Source organism: Neofelis nebulosa, chromosome 3 (genome assembly GCF_028018385.1).
Source record: "Neofelis nebulosa isolate mNeoNeb1 chromosome 3, mNeoNeb1.pri, whole genome shotgun sequence".
In the NCBI taxonomy this organism is placed as follows: Eukaryota; Metazoa; Chordata; class Mammalia; order Carnivora; family Felidae; genus Neofelis; species Neofelis nebulosa.
This window is the reverse complement of record NC_080784.1, coordinates 41,226,072-41,243,628: the sequence shown is the minus strand read 5'-3', so window position 1 is coordinate 41,243,628 and position 17,557 is coordinate 41,226,072. Positions and strand designations below refer to the sequence as shown.

The window sequence follows — 17,557 nt, the reverse complement described above, 5'->3', positions numbered from 1 at the left end:
TCTTTGCTACATGTCACTGTGCTGGCTACCCCCCTACACACACCCCACCACCACCACTTGCTTTCCTGAAATTATATGACATTCTCCATTACAAGTTTTGCTGTAATTTTGGTTATATTTTTTAGCCTGAACAAAACATTAATCTAGAGTCACCTTTGGTCTTATAACTTCATTTGAATGTGTTCTTTTCTGGCAGTCCCTCTTGGTTTAGCACTATTAAAACAGCTTTACAACTCGATGTGTTTCTGATTTCTGATTTCCCATCTCATTCTAGACATTCTTCTGATAAAGTGTCTAAACTAGAAGGCCAAGTGGAATCATATAAAAAGAAGCTAGAAGATCTTGGTGATTTGAGGCGTCAGGTTAAACTCTTAGAAGAAAAGAATACTATGTATATGCAGAACACTGTCAGTCTAGAGGAAGAGTTAAGAAAAGCCAATGCAGCTCGAAGTCAACTTGAGACATATAAGAGACAGGTAAAAAGAATAGTAACAAAGTTTCTTAATGATGTTTTCAAGCAAGCTTTCCATTATAATACTGTGGCTTACCAAAAATCCACTGACTTTTGTTTTCACAGTATTCTGTTTTTTACCTATGGAAACTTCATTCTTTTTTTCTTACTAAGTTCTTAATTTTAATTCCAGTATAGCTAACATTAAAACTTAGTTCTTATCCAGAGGTTACCAACTAGTCTCTATAGCAAATCTTTTTATTGTTTTTTATTTTTAAGTTATTATGTAATACTTAAGAAATACACAAAAGTAAAAGAATAATATAAGTATCTATGCTTAAAAAAATAAAACATACTCTTCCCCTCTTCATTATAGTAAACACTATGCTGTTTTGTAGTTTTCTTTCCCGTGCATCTCTTTATTCTTTTGGTGCATATATATTTACTCATGTATGTGTATACGTATGTATGTGTATATATATATATATATATATGTATATATATATATATATATATACATATATATATGTATATATGTATATGTATATATGTGTGTGTATATATATGTATATATGTGTATATATAATGTGTAACATTTTTGACATGTTTCTCTATAAACTCTATATATGAACTCTATAAATGATATAGTAAAAAGACTCTTCTGTGATTTACTTTGCTCAGTATATTTGTGAAATTTGTTTATGTTGACAGATATAGCTTTATTCGTTTCATATGTACTGCTATACAGTATCCTGTTGAGTCATGAAACCACAGCTTATCCATTTTCCTATTGAAGGACAACATAGGATGTTTCAACATTTCTTTTAATTACAAGAAATATCACAATGAATAGTATTGAACATGTTCTCTTCTATACATGTGTGAAAGTTTTACAGCTATAAGGAATTTCTTCCTAGAGTATCTTCATTTAATGAGATACTGCTAAATTGCTCTTCAAAATGATTGTATTACTAACCAGAAGTTTGTATGAATCCCTGTTGTTCCACATCATCACCAACACATAGTATTGTCACACTTGAAATTTTGCCAGTTGGTTGAATATGAAATCGTGTTGCCTCATGATTATACTTTGCATTACCCTAATTACAAATATATTTACTGATTACATTTCTTTTGTGAATTGCCCATTTTTAATCTTCTATTCATTTTTAAAATTGTGTTATTTCTTGCTGATTTCTGAAAGTTCTTTATATGGTCTTGCTATTAATCTTTTGTCAATTACACTTGCTATTTTTATTTCCTACCATTCTGTGACCTTTCTCTTTACCTTTTTTGAGATTGATTAACTTTAAATATCTTTTTATGATATTGTCTTAAATATTCTGTCTTTTGTCTTAAATAATTTCCTACATAAAGATGTAAGACTAACCTCTCTTTTCTTAACAAAGATTTAAAGTTAGTTTTGTGCACAATTAGTTCTTCAAATCACACAGAATTAATTTTTGTGTAGGATGCTAGGTTAAGGATCCATTTGAATACCTCATTGTCTGTGTAGGCAACCAGTCAACGTAGTAGCATTTATTTAGTAGTCCGTTTCTTCCACAATGACCTGCAAGTCCATCTTATCACATACCTAAAGTTTCCATCTTAAATGTGAGTTTGTTTCTGGGTGCTCTCTTCTGTTTCATTGGTTTATATGTCTATTCTGACACAATACCCCACTGTCTTATTATTTATAAATTTTTAGTAATTTAATATTTGATAATACACCTTGTTCTTTTTCAAAACTGTCTCTTAGAACTTTTCCTTAGCTAAATACCCAAAACTTTTGGGAATTATAATTGCATTGACTCTTGTTGGTTAATTTGGGGAGAATTGACATCTTTATGACAATGAATGTTCCTATTTGATCAATATATCTTTCCATTTATTTAGATCTTCAGTGTCTTTCAGTTTTGTAATTTTCTTCTAAATGTCATGCACATATTACATTTACTCTTAGGTACCTTGTTCAGATTTTATAACTGCAATTAGCAAAACAAAGGATACCATTTTCAGTTTGTTGTTTATTTATGCAATTGAAATCGATGTTTATGTCATTTTACAACCATGCCAGATTCTCATATTACTTCTAGTAATGTCTGCAGTATCTCTTGTCCGAAGTCATATAAAATACAAATAAAATAGTTTTGTTTCTCTTTTTCTATTCCATACCATTTTTTTCCTTCTCAATCAGCATGTTTGACCTGTGATACAACTCAGAATAGAAGTAATCATATTAGGCAACCATTTCTTGTTGATTTTGTACAGAATGCTTTAAATGTTTTGCCAATGTATTAGCATATATTGTTCAGGGTGTCTATTTTAAATGGATATTAAACTTAATCAGCTCCTTTTCCTGCACTATTGAGATACTCCTATTCTGCTCTTCCTTTCTATTAATGTTGATGAATTATATTAATGGATTGTCTCTGCTTAAGCTATCCTTGCATTCCTGAATCAAAACTCATTTAGTCACTGCAGATTTATTGGTTTCACATTATTAGATTTGCTTTGTTCATTTTATTTAGAATATTTTGCCTCTGTGATTCACTTGAAGGTTTCTATCTCATACTTTCCTTATCTGATTTTGGCATCAAAACTATACTAGCTTAAAATGAGTTGGAGAAGATTTAGTAGAACAGCTCTGTGCACCGTGAATACTGGCAAGTTTTTTGCTGGGTATATTTCTCTTTATTTTTTAAATTTATTTTTTAATGCTTATTTTTTGAGAGACAGTGTGAGCAGGGGAGGGGCAGAGAGAGAGGGAGACACAGAATCTGAAGCATGCTCCGGGCTCTGAGCTGCCAGCACAGAGCCCAATGTGGGGCTTGAACTCACAAACTGTGAGATCATGACCTGAACCGAAGTCAGACACTCAACCGTCTGAGCCACCCAGGCGCCCCCTGGGTATATTTCTTCCCAACATTTTATTACTCAATTTTCAACATACACTAAAGTTGAAAGAATTAGTTAACTTGAATGCGGACTAAGAAACTACCCAAAATAAATGTAGCCCGAAGAAACTATACGTGACATTAAAAGATGTTAAATTAAAATCAGATGATCCAATTAGAGTTCCAGAAAAGAGAACAGCAAGAAATATAAAAAGATGTTATTTGAGGAAAAGGATGGGTGAACATTGTTTTAGAACTAATGAAGGACATCAGAGGTAGTATTTACAGTGAATTACAAACTAAATAAATAAGGAATCTACAACTAGAAATACTGCAGTGAAATTCTGTAATACACTAATTCTCTCCACCTATTTCTGATCTGGAGCTTAATATACTTTGTTTTTCAATGATAATATTTTTCTTTCCAAAAGTTCTCTTTGAGTGTTCTTTCAAACCTGCCTGATCATCTTCCTTTCTTAATTTAGATTTCCATCTTTATTTACTTTAAGTATTAAACTTAAACCTACTATTTTATAACTAATAATTCCAATCTGAAATCCTTTCAGGTCTTATTCTACTAGTTTGTTGTTAGTGTTGTTAATGATAATGGTGTTCATGGTGGCTTCTTTATGGCCTTTGCTCTTTCATTTGGCTCCTCTTTATCTTCAGGAATACTAGGAGGTTTTGGTTGATGTTGTATTCTTCCAAACAATGTTTCGTATATGCCAGATTTGTCACAGCACTACCAACCAGGACAACTTTAAATTAATTGCCTGTGTTAGGATTTGCTGGATAAAGCCTGTGGTAAAAATGGAAACACAAATCTACATGTTAGTAGGCCATAGTTACAAACTCTCAAGTTATACTTGTTTAAACCCAGAGCACTCACTTTATGACAGGCAAGCTTCCTTACTGATTTTTTCCAGCTAATGGATTTTTTTCCTAACCTACCTGTTTACTGACTCAGCACCTTTTAGAGCCCAAGATGGTTAAACAACTGGTCTTCCTTTACATTCAAAGCTCTAGTTTCCTGGTATTAGCAGTTGGTGCCTCGTGGAACCTGTAGCTTCCATACAGACTTCCTACTCATTTCAGGCCCTGAAGCTTTCTCTTACTTTCTTGTAAGCACAGCTGTGCAATCAGGTTTTTTGTTCCCTAGCATTTCTTTTGCTTTGTGCTGAGTTTCAGACCCCTCTGTTATGTGTAGTACAGGAAATGAAAGTCTGTACTGTACATTCTTTGTAATTTTGTACATTGCTACTTTGGATAATCAGATTTTAGAACCCATAATGTCTGAGCAGATTTTTGTTACTTGTTCTCTCTGTTGGGTTAGGCTGCTATATTGTACACTTTTTTTTTTTTTCTTTTTGTATTTGTTGCTGGAGGGGGGAGTTTTCATAGCTCTGTGGAAGAAAATAGTGATAATTTCCAACGTTTCAAATTTTAAAAATTAATGGTACCTTTCTGTATCAGGTAGTAGAACTACAAAATAGATTATCTGAAGAATCGAAGAAAGCAGATAAATTAGATTTTGAATATAAGCGGCTAAAAGAAAAAGTTGACAGTCTTCAAAAAGAAAAAGATGTGAGTATATATGTATTAGGCACTTTGGTTTTGAACATTGCTAAAATTAAGACAATGACATTTAATTCATATTTGGACTATAATAATTCCTTCTATTTATAAATTTAAAAATTAGAGATCCTATTTGTTTTTAAATTATAGACGATTTACATTTGTGTTTCAGAAATAAATCTAAAATAAAAGATTAAAAGAATGTTTTTACTTCCACTCTAATTTCTTTTGTATACTTTTATGTTTTCTACCACTTTTGTTTCTCATACATTGTTCTGCTCATGACTTTCTATAAATTTGAATAGCGTTTCTGTTTTCTGTATAATTGAGAGGACACAATTCTTTTTGTTGTTGTTCATCATATCTTGAATCTTTTAAAAATATTTTTACTTTGTCATGGTTGATGAATATTTAGTCTTAGCTCTTTGATCTTTTTATGTCTAATGAAAAGAATGTTATATAATGTACTTTATATAATGTACTGGAGTAAACAGTTTTGTTTCTTATGTTTAACTGTGTATAACATATTGCCTTGCACATAGTAGATATTTAATATTGTTAAATATTAAATTTGTTGTAATTTTGTCCTTTTATGATCTTTCTATGGAAGATCAAAACATGAAACATGTCCATGTTCCCTACTGTTCATCACTCTCTTAGGTAAGGCAAAGACCACTGATGAATAAATTCATAAAATGTAAAGCTAACTTTCCTTATTTTTGATGTCCCTCCAGAGGTTAAGAACAGAAAGGGATTCTCTGAAGGAAACCATTGAAGAGCTTCGTTGTGTACAGGCGCAAGAAGGACAGCTCACAACTCAAGGTAAAAACATTTCAGTAGCTCAAGCAAGATCATTTATTTTTTACAGTATGAGTAGAAATTTTTGATTCATTTTAAGATGCTTGCACCAGTGGATGAAAATGAAAAACTGGTGAAGAGGCATGAAGTTGATATAAATTATAAACTGTTACCCAGATTTTGTGGCAAATAGGCTGTAGTTAATAAGACCAGATTTACTTGGCCTATTTTGTATTTTAATTATATGTAAATATTTGAATTTTATTAGATCAAAAGCATAAACATTTGTTAAATCATCTGTGTTAATAATAAACCTGGAAAATTTTATTCTGGGAAGTTTCTTATGACCTCTTTTAAAAGTCAGTCAGTGGTTTTTTTTTCGCCTGAGATGTGAGTTGGATATCAATGCATTACAGGACTTCTGTACAAAGTAGAACTCTGCTCTTCTCACAGGGAAGGAGCAGCACTTAGCTCGAAGTTAGTCCCTTCCACTTTTGTCATCATGCTGGCAGATGTGGAGCCTGAACGGTGACTTGTACAGCTTCACAGTTTGTTCACCCCTGTTCCAGTAACCTGCCCTTGGCTTTTCAGTTACCCAAAACTGGAATTCTTCCTCTCCTCTGACTACAACCTCCTTTTTCTCCTCCTCATTCCTTCTGCCTACCGCATTTCACCTTTAACCCCCTCTCTGTTGTTCCTAAAAAAATTTTTTTTTAATGTTTATTTATTTTTGAGACAATGCAAGAGACAGAATGCAAGCAGACAGAGAGAGACACAATCTGAAGCGGGCTCCAGGCTCTGAGCTGTCAGCCCAGAACCCAATGCGGGGCTCAAACTCACGAACCGTGAGATCATGACTTGAGCCAAAGTCGGATGCTTAACTGACTGAGCCACTCAGGTGCCCCCCCCCTCTGTGATTTCTATTTCTGTTGATCAGCTCTCTTCTGGCCTCATTTTCCAGCTTACACAGCCCACCTCACAGCCATTTAACTTTGTTCTGATCACCACCATCTTTCCTTAATGGTGAAAGCTTGTCAAACACCAGTTCAGATTGCCTAAAGTTTTTTTTTCTCTGTTCCAAATTAACCAGGGCCAGCTAAAGACGGTTATATATCTTTCTCTTTTTTTTTTCCTTTTTTAAATTAAGGTATAATTGACATAACATTGTATTAGTTTCAAGTGTACAACCTAATGATTCGATATTGGTATTTATTGTGAAATGATCACCACACGAAGTCTAATTAACATTCGTCAACATACACAGTTACAAAATTTGTTTTCTTGTGATGAGAACTTTTAACTTATTCTCAACAACTTTCAGTATGCAATATAGTGTTATTAACTGTAGTCACCACGCTATACATTATATCTGTGTGGCTTATTTATTTTATATCTGGAAGTTTGTACCTTTTGACCCCTTCACCCATTTTGCCCACCCCCTCATATCTCACCTCTGGCAATCACCAATCTGTTCTCTGTATCTGTGGCTTGGTTTTTTTGTATTTTTTATTTTGTTTTGTTTTGTTTTTAGATTCCACATGTAAATGAAATCACACAATATTTGTCTTTCTGTGTCTGAGTTATTCACTTAGCATATTGCTCTCAAGATGCATCATATCACAAATGGCAAGATTTCCTTCTTATGGAGTTCATATATACATATGTGTGTGTGTGTATATATGTATATATATATATATATAATCTCACAATTTGTTTATATATCAATTGATGGAAACTTAAGCTGCTTCCATGTCTTAACTATTGTAAATAATGAGGGCACAGGTATCTTTTCAAGTTAGTATTTTCGTTTTCTGTGATTAAATTCTCAGAAGAGGAATTGCTGGATCATATGGTAGTTCTATTTTTAATTTATGTTTTCCACAATGGCTGCACCAACTTACATTCCACCAACAGTGCACAAGGGTTCCCTTTTCTCCACATTCTCACCAACGCTTGTTATCTCTTGTCCTTTTGACTGGTGTGAGGTGATAGCTCATGTGGTCTTGATTTGCATTTCCCTCCTGATGAGTGATGTTCAGCATCTTTTCATGTACTTGTTGGCCATCTGGATGTCTTCCTCAGAGAAATGTCTATTCGGATCCTCTGCTCATTTCTTAATTGGTTTTTTTGTAGTTGAGTTGTATGAGCTCTTTAAATGTTTTTATATTAACCCCTTATCAGATGTATTGTTTGCAAATATTTTCTTACATTTAGTGCATTGTCTTTTCATTTTGTTCAGTTTCCTTTGCTATGGAGAGGCTTTTTAGTTTGAAGTAGTCAGATTTTTGCTTTTGAGAAAATTACATATCTTGCTTGTCTTCACCAAAAATTATTTCTGAACGTAATTGGATACTCATTGCTGCTTGGTAATCCTTTCATGTATCTCTAATCTACTGTATAAGTTTTTCCCAAATTTTAAGAATCAGCCTAAACCTTAATTCCTTAACTCTCAGCCCCCATATCAAGAGAGGCTATCTCATGTAAACTTACACTTTTGTTTCTTTGCTACCTATGAGCCTATATGTTTTAACCTTATTTATGTATATGTCGTTGACATAGCAAATTTGCTCAAAAAATTTACCCTAATGAATTAAATCATCATTTATAATAGTGAAATTTAGAAACAACCTAAAAGTCTCATTCAACTGTAAACTGTAGAGCCATTTAAAAAAAGAACTATATCTTATATGCCTGACCTGGAGAGATATGTATGTTATGTCATTAAGTTAAAAAAAATGGTGACACCATCTGTGAGAAACACTCTCAGCAAGCTTCAATAGAAAGAAACTTCCTCAACCTAATAAGGATATCTATGAAAAACCTACAGCTAACTTTATACTTAATGGTGAATACTAAATGTTTTCCCTAAGATCAGGAACAAGGCAAGGATGATCACTATTTTTTATGTGTTATTATTTATCAAACTCCAGCATAGTTAACATACAGTGTTAAACTAGTTTCAGGTGTACAGTGATTCAACAATACTGTACATTACTCACTGCTCATTCTAAGTGTACTCCTTAATCCTCTTCACCTATTTCACCCATCCCCCCACCCACCTCCCTTCTGGCAACCATCAGTTTGTTCTTCATAGTTAGCAGTTTGTTTTTTGTATTGTTTCTTCTTTTTTTTTCTTTTGTTCATTTGTTTCTTAAATTTCACATATGAGTGAAATCATATGATATTTTTCCTTCTCTGACTTATTTCACTTAGAATTATTCTATCTCCCTCTATGGTGTTACAAATGGCATGGTTTCATTCTTTTTTATGGCTGCATTATATATACATATATATATTATATATATATATATATAATATATATTATATATATAATGAATATCACATTTTCTTTATCCATTTATTTATCAGTGGACACTTGGACTGCTTCCATAATTTGGCTGTTGTAAATAATGCTTCAGTAAACATGGGGGTGCATAAAGGATGTTCACTCTTGCTGCTTCTTTTCATTGTCGTATCAGAGGTTCTTGCAGTCAGGCAAGAAAAAGAAATAAAACACATTCAGATTAGAAAGGAGGACGTAAAAAAAAATCACAGAACTAGTAAATGAGTTCAGCAAGGCCTCAATATATAATAAGATCAGTATATAAATACCAATTATATTTTTGTGTACTATGAGTAAATTATCTGGAAATGAAATTACAATAGTAGCATAAAGAATAAAATGCTTAGGAGTAAGTTTAATAAAGAAGCATAACATTTGCAACAATGTGGATAGAACTAGAGTATATTATGCTAAGCAAAATAAGTCAATCAGAGAAACACAAATATATGATTTCACTCGTGGCATTTAAGATACAAAACAGGTGAACATAAGGGAAGGGAAGCAAAAATAATATAAAAACAGAGAGAGGCAAACCATAAGAGACTCTTAAATGCAAAGAGCAAACTCTTCATTTGCTCTAGGGTTTGGGTTGGGGGGAAGGGCTAAAGGGGTGAAGGGCATTAAGGAGGACACTTGCTGAGACGAGCACTGGGTGTTACATGTAAGTGATGAATCGCTAAATTCTGTTCCTGAAATAATTATTACACTATATGTTAACTAACTTGGATTTGAATTAAAAATATATATATAAGCATAAGACCTGTACACTGAAAACTATTAAGTCATTGCCAAGCTAAAGATCTAAATAAATGGAGAGACAATCCATGTTCAGGTATCAGAAAATTCACTCTAGTTAAGACTGCAGTCCTCTTAATATTGACTTTATTGAATAATAAAGATTCAATGCAATCCCAATCAAATTCTAAGCAGATTTCCTTTGTAGAAATTGACAAACTTATTCAATTTATGTGAAAATACAAAGGAACCAGTATAACCAAGAAAAAAAATCTTGGAAAGGAAAAGGTTGGAGAAATCACATTCTGATTTCAAACTTACTATAAAGCTACTGTAATTGAAAAGCATGAAATTCACATAAGAGTAGACATACAAAGATCAATGTACTATATCACATTAAGAGAATGAAGGGAGAAAAATCACATAATCATTTCAATTGATGCAGAAAAGGCATTTGACAAAGTCTAACACCATTATTAAAAGAAAAAAAAACATTAAAAACTTCAATAAATTAGGAAGAGTGCTAGAAAGGGAACTTCCACAATATGATGAAGTCCATATGTGAAAAATCCACAGCTCACATCAACTCAATTATGAAAGACTGAAAGCTTTTCCTCTAAGATCAGAAGCAAGACTACCAACTACCACCACTTCTACACTTCTATTGAACATAGCCCAGCAAGTTCTAACCAGACCAGTTAGACAAAAGAAAAATTTTTTAATCTAAATTGGAAAGAACTAAAACTATCTTTCGAGTTGGCATGATCACAAAAAACAAAAAACACCCGTTAGAACTAGTAAAATGAATTCAACAAAGTTGTAGGATGCAGCTCAGTTACATTAGCAGCAAAAATATATATGCAAACACTAATAATGAAAAATCTAAAAAGGAAATTAAGAAAATAATTTTATATATAACAGGATCAAAGAGAATAAAATACATGGGAATAAATTTAACCAAGGAAGCAAAGACTTGCACCCTGAAAACTGTTGCCACTTCTTACAGAAAAATGAAAAACCCATCCTAAAATTAATATAGAATCTCAAGGGATCCTGAATAGCCAAAATAGTCTTAAAAAGGAAAAAAGTTGGAGAACTCACCCTGATTATTTCAAAACTTAATATAATTGTAGCAATCAGAGTAGTGTGGTATAGGCATAAAGACAGTCATATAAGGCCAGCAGAATAGAATAGAAAGCCCAGAAATAAACCCTTCCTTATGTCGTCAGTCGATTTTCAACAACAGTGTCAAAACCATTCAGTGAGGGAAAGGAAAGTCTTTTCAATATACTGTGCTGGAAAAACTGGATATCTACATCCAAACTCATGTTTTAAAAAATGGACTCAAAATGGGTAAAAGACCTAATGTAAGGGCTAAACCTATAAAACAGAGGAAAATTGTCATGACTTTGGATTTGGCAATGAATTCTTGGAATTGATACCAAAAGCTAAGTCAGCAAATGAAACAAATTGGACTTCATCAAAATTAAAACTTCTGTGCATCGAAGAACACTATTTTTTTTTTTAATTTTTTTTAACGTTTATTTATTTTTGAGACAGAGAGAGACAGAGCATGAACGGGGGAGGGTCAGAGAGAGGGAGACACAGATTCTGAACAGGCTCCAGGCTCTGAGCTATCAGCACAGAGCCCAACGTGGGGCTCGAACTCACGGACTGCGAGATTATGACCTGAGCCGAAGTCGGACGCTTAACCGACTGAGCCACCCAGGCGCCCCTCGAAGAACACTATTGACAGAGTAAAAAGCAACCCATAAAATGGGGAGAAAATATTTGTAAATCATATATATATATTTGATAAGTGATTGAAATCCAGAATATATAAAGAACTTATACAACTCAACAATAAAAAACAGCTAAGCTCACAAATGGGTGACTTGAATTGATATTTCTCCAAAGAAGATATACAAATGGCAAAAAAGCATATGAAAAGATGCTCAATATCAAAGTCATTAGAGAAATACAAATCAAAACCATGAGATAGTTCACAGCCATTTAGATGGCTACTACCAAAGAATGAAAGGAAAATAAGTGTTGGGGGGCATGTGGAGAAATTGGAACTCTTGTGCATTGCTGTTAGGAATGTAAAATAGGAGGCCACTGGTAGAAGAGTTTGGTGGTTCTTCAAAAGGTTAAACATAAAATTACCACATGATCCGCAATTCCATTCCTACGTAAATATGCAAAAGAATTCAAAGCAAGGACTCAAGCATATACTGGTTTAACAGTGTTGAAAGCAGCATTATCCACAGTAGCCAAAAGATGGAAACAACCTAAATGTTCCTCAATAGAGGAATGGATAAAGAAAATGTGTGTGTGTGTGTGTGTTTGGCTATGAAAAGGAATGAAGTTCTGATAAATTCTACATGTGTGAGTTTTCAAAACATTATGCTAAGTGAAGTAATATAGACATAAAAGGTTAAATATTGGTATGATTCCGTGAGGTATGTAGAATGGGCAAATTCATTGAGACAGAAGGTAGAATAAAGGTTACGAGGAGCTAAGGGAGAAGGGAATGGGGAGTTATTGCTTAATGGTTACAAAATTTGTGTTTTTGGGTAAGGAGTTTTGGAAATAGTGGTGATGATTCCACAGCATAATGAATATAGTTATTGCCACTCAATTGTACACTTAAAAATTGTTAAAATGAGGGGCACCTGGGTGGCTCAGTTGGTTGGGTGTCTGACTTCAGCTCAGGTCATGATCTCACTGCTTGTGAGTTCAGGCCCTGCGTCGGGTTCTGTGCTGACAGCTCAGAGCCTGGACCCTGCTTCAGAGTCTGTCTCCACCTCTCTGCCCCTCCCCTGCTCATGCTCTGTCTCTCTCTCTCTCTCAAATATAAAAAATAAAACATAAAATTTGTTTTAAATTGTTAAAACGATAATAACGTAAGGCAACTGTGATAGTCTTTTACTTGACTAAAACAAAGATTTTAGATATTAAAATTAATGCTCAAAGTAGTGTTTCATATAGAAACTAAAGGAGATCGATATACTCTCTCTTAAACCTTGCATCCATGTTTGTGTATTTGTAGGGTTAATGCCTTTGGGAAGTCAAGAATCTTCAGATAGTCTGGCAGCAGAGATTGTTACACCTGAGATAAGGTAAGGAGAATATGACATTCAGTCGTATTGCACAATGTTCCTAGAGGAAACTTACTCCTCTACAGTATAAAGAGGAGTTTCTTACTCATTATTACTAATAATTTCAACATGAACTCAGTATTAAATGTCCATGTTTTCAGCCTGTTAGAAGCTTTCTTCATTTGGCCCAAGAGACATTTTCCCACTTGGGTAGGACAGTATTTCGCACATTCACAGCAAACTAATATATCTGTGCTTGGGTATTCTTAGCAGACATTTAGCAGTGAAACCACTTGGCCTAAAGATAAAGGTTATGCCTACCCAACAGCCTTCAAAATAATTAGTCACTAAGATTTATCTGTCTGGGAAAGATACATTACAGTAGACAGACGTATCTTCCCCTCTCTAGTATTCTTCCTTCAGTATTAACTTACAGTTTTATTTAGGGATAGCATTTTTAAAATTCCATTTATTTCAATATATGCCTGCCTTGATGTGTAAGAATTAAAAATTAGGGGAGAGGCACCAAGTATCTGACAGAAGGAGAATGATTAACCCTGTATATTGCTTTTACCTTCTTGGGGACTATTTGCCCCCTTTTAAAATTGACACACTGGCCCTTGGGAATGCAAGCTGGTGCAGCCACTCTGGAAGAGAGTCTGGAGGTTCCTCAAAAAACTAAAAATAGAGCTACCCTACAACCTAGCAATTGCACTACTAGGCATTTATCCATGGGATACAGTTGTGCTGTTTTGAAGGGACACATGCACCCCCGTGTTTATAGCAGCAGTGTATGCTGCTATAATAGCCAAAGTATGGAAAGACCCCAAATGTCCATCTATGGATGAATGGATAAAGAAGATGTGGTACATATATACAATGGAGTATTACTCGGCAATCAAAAAGAATGAAATCTTGCCATTTGCAACTACGTGGATGGAACTGGAGGGTATTATGCTAAGTGAAATTAGTCAGAGAAAGACAAAAATAATATGACTTCACTCATATGAGGACTTTAAGAGACAAAACAGATAAACATAAGGGAAGAGAAACAAAAATAAGATAAAAACAGGGAGGGGGACAAAACAGAAGAGACTCACAAATATGGAGAACAAACGGAGGGTTACAGGAGGGGTTGTGGGAGGGGGAATGGGCTAAATGGACAAGGGGCACTAAGGAATCTACTCCTGAAATCATTGTTGCACTATATGCTAACTAATTTGGATGTAAATTTTAAAAAATAAAAAATAAAACAAGTAAAAAAAAATAAAACAAAATTGACACTGGCCTTGATTCTTCATAAAATCTTTGGGAGGGTATTAAGTGAAATGATTGTGTAAGGGTTTCATAAACTTTGAAAGTTACAATAGGCATTCAGTTACTTGTTGAATAAATGAAGACATTATTTATTGTTGGCATTTATTTAGGGAGGATAAACAAAACGAGAATAATGTAGCACCAACACAGGAAGCATCTTATATACCTTTTCCTTTTCTACCTTCTGATGTGGTACTTTATTATTGGACCAATAAAATTTGTGGAATGAATCTAAATACAGGGCTATATCAAAAAAAAAAAAGAAGAAGAAGAAAAGAAAAACCACAGTTTTAAGGAAGCTTTTAGATTTTGCAGTTGGATTTTTAACCTGAAGAAAAAGAACAATGATAAAGATTCAACAAATAAAATGGCTTTTTTGAGTATGACTCATCACAAAGTCAAATATACTCTGTCTCCAGAAGAGCCATCAAGAAAATGAAATGGTAAAAGAGATGAAATTGTATTAGTTTTAGGTGTACAGCATAATGATTTGAAATGTCTATATTGTGAAATGATCACCACAGTAAGTTCAGTTAACATTCATCACCACACATAATTACAACTTTTTTTTTCTTGTGGTGGTACTTTTGTTTTGAGCAACTTGACAGGATTGTCATATTTTTCTAGAAATTAATCCTAAGGAAATAACCAATAAAGCTGATCACTTTGATCACATCAAAGCTCAAAATTGATAACAAATTCCAAATAATTGTGCATTGATTAACTAAATAGCAATTCATCTGCAGTATGTTGTTTAACATGTCATTTAAAGTGTTATATTTATCATTAAGGTATAATATTTAATGATATGAAAAGATTGTGCAAACTTAAGTATGAATAGCAGATGCAGCTCTCAGAACATGGTTTGTTAACAAGAATACAATTTCACATATTTATAGGAATGGGTGGACTACATATATTTAAGGCTTTCTTTGTTGAATATTATGTCTTGACATCAAGTGATTGGTAGTTCAAGAGCATAGCATTAGAGATTATGTTTTTTGATGAGAACTGAAAAACAAATACATAAATGCATTCACAGCTTAAATATTTAAACCAAAAAGGAAATAGAATTTTGAGGTATCGTTCATTACAGTCATGATGTTTGGAGATGCTGTTATCTTCAGATTATCCATTCTGAAAAGAAAGTACTGAAGACCTGAATGTAATGTCTTAGCCAATTACAAGAGCTGAATTCTTTGCAGTATTTTGTTTTTCATTTCTGTTCTATGCATTAAATCTGTAACTGTGAATAGCTGGATTTTGGTAACAGTATTGCATCAGTGTACTACATAATCAGCTTTTCTTTTGTTCATTCAGGGAGAAACTTATTCGTCTTCAGCATGAGAATAAGATGTTAAAAATTAACCAAGAGGGTTCAGACAATGAAAAAATTGCCTTATTGCAGAGTCTTCTGGATGATGCAAACCTACGCAAGAATGAACTGGAGACAGAGAATAGGTAAAGATGTATGTAGATGACAGCATTTTGACACAGGTTTTCTCTGTTTTCCTTGATTTTGATTCCCTTAAACAAAGATTTGGATTGTATGTTGAGTAGTGATAATGTGTTATTCCATTTCATTTTAAGAGTACCTTAATCCATTTTTCTGCTTACAGATAGACTTGCATAAAAGTGTTGTGCCTCTTTATAATAGCATTCCCCTCTTTATTTCTTCAAGCAAACTGATACCAACCACCCCACCCTTTTCCCTTTCTAATTACTAATTAAAACCAGAAGATTAAAAAAAAATCTGATTATTAATTCAGTCTTTCACAATTTTAGTTCTATTCATTATCAGAATAATACAGTTTACCTTGTTTTTATAAGCTAATGTGTTGAAGGATCAGTTTTGAGAAAAACAGGATCCATCAGAACTGAATTGACAAGAGTTTTTGTTCTTTTTTTTTTCAAACCTGTTATTTCTTGTGACCCTGAAAAGAAGTCATTCATTTTATAAACAATTCAATTATGAGAATTCAGAATCTGGAAATTTAACAAGAAAATCATTATGTAGTCATTCAAAGCAACTGTACAGCAATAGCTTGCTCTGGAAAGAATTACGTTTATATTTTGTTGTGACAGTCTTTTAGTTCTTTTCCTTTTTGGAAATGTTTCTTAGATACCAAACATGGTGTCTTTTCCTTTTCTTAGTGTTGTGATATTATGTCATTTTTGAGGGATTTGACATTTTCATTAATGGTTTCATAGTTTGCTTGATATTACAGTTTATTATGCCTGATTGATTGGGCATTTCCCAGGTGTGAGTCAACAATGTTATGACCATTTTACATGCCCTGCCCTTCTTGGCACTTTAATTTTATTTATTTATTTATTTATCTATCTATCTATCTATTTCTCTATTTATTTATTTATTTAAATGTTTATTTATTTTTGAGAGAGAGACAGCATGAGCAGAGGAGGGGCAGAGAGAGAGGGAGACACAGAATCCGAAGCAGCCTCCAGGCTCTGTCAGCACAGAGCCCAAGTGGGGCTTGAACTCAAGAACCACAAGAGCATGATCTGAGACAAAGTTGGACGCTTAAACGACTGACCCACCCAGGCACCCCTGCAGTTTGATTTTTAAAGCTGCTGTGGTAAAATCAGCAAAAAGCATAAATAACAGGGTGATTATTAGAGCATAATAAAGCATAAAAAGGAGGACAGTTTTATATCAATTCTTAGAGCATAGAGAATGAATACTTTTTTAAAATACTTAGAAAAAGTTTAGAATGAAAAGTGGAGAAAAGGGACTTGCAGAAAGCAGCTTGGCAATCATGCAGCCCCATGGGTGAGAGCACTTGTGTTCATCTCCATCGTCCTTTGCTTCTGGGCTATATTTTATCCATCTTTAGTCAGGAAGGTCTTCCCTGTACCTTAATTTTTTTCCAGTGAATCAACACCCATAACTTCCTTTATAATGCTTTGCATTGTTTCTCACAGATCTTATGGCCATTGGTCTTCTCTGATCAGAAAAAGAACAACTACTTGTCATTTACACAGCACTCATGTTGTAGATGACTGATTGCCTCCCAAGTCCCAATGCCACTTACAGCTGTTTACACTTTAGTATTGTGTTTGTTTTTTTTTAATCATTTTATTTTATTTTTTTCATCATGATCAGTGTACTCTTTCCTCCATCCCCACACCCACCTCTCCTCTAGTAACCATCAGTTTGTTCCTTATAAAGAGTCTGTTTCTTGTTTTGTCTCTCTCTTTTTTCCTTTCTTTTGCTCGTTTCTTAAATTCTTTTTTTTAATGTGTGTTTATTTTTGAGAGGTAGTATGTGAAAGTGGGGGAGGGGCAGAGGGAGAGGGAGAGAAGGAATCCCAAGCAGGCT

At 33.6% G+C, this 17,557-nt stretch overlaps 1 protein-coding gene across 6 annotated transcripts in view; it reads left to right on the top strand.

Moving 5' to 3' along the window:
* HOOK3 (hook microtubule tethering protein 3) overlaps positions 1-17,557 on the top strand; it is a 117,580-nt gene that overhangs the window by 64,373 nt on the left and 35,650 nt on the right. For all 6 annotated transcript variants that reach the window (XM_058720487.1, XM_058720490.1, XM_058720489.1 and 3 more), the window contains 5 exons: positions 275-476; positions 4,822-4,932; positions 5,658-5,745; positions 12,852-12,921; positions 15,538-15,678. In XM_058720487.1, coding sequence (XP_058576470.1) covers positions 275-476; positions 4,822-4,932; positions 5,658-5,745; positions 12,852-12,921; positions 15,538-15,678 — 612 coding nt within the window. The remainder of the gene's footprint in view (positions 1-274; positions 477-4,821; positions 4,933-5,657; positions 5,746-12,851; positions 12,922-15,537; positions 15,679-17,557) is intronic.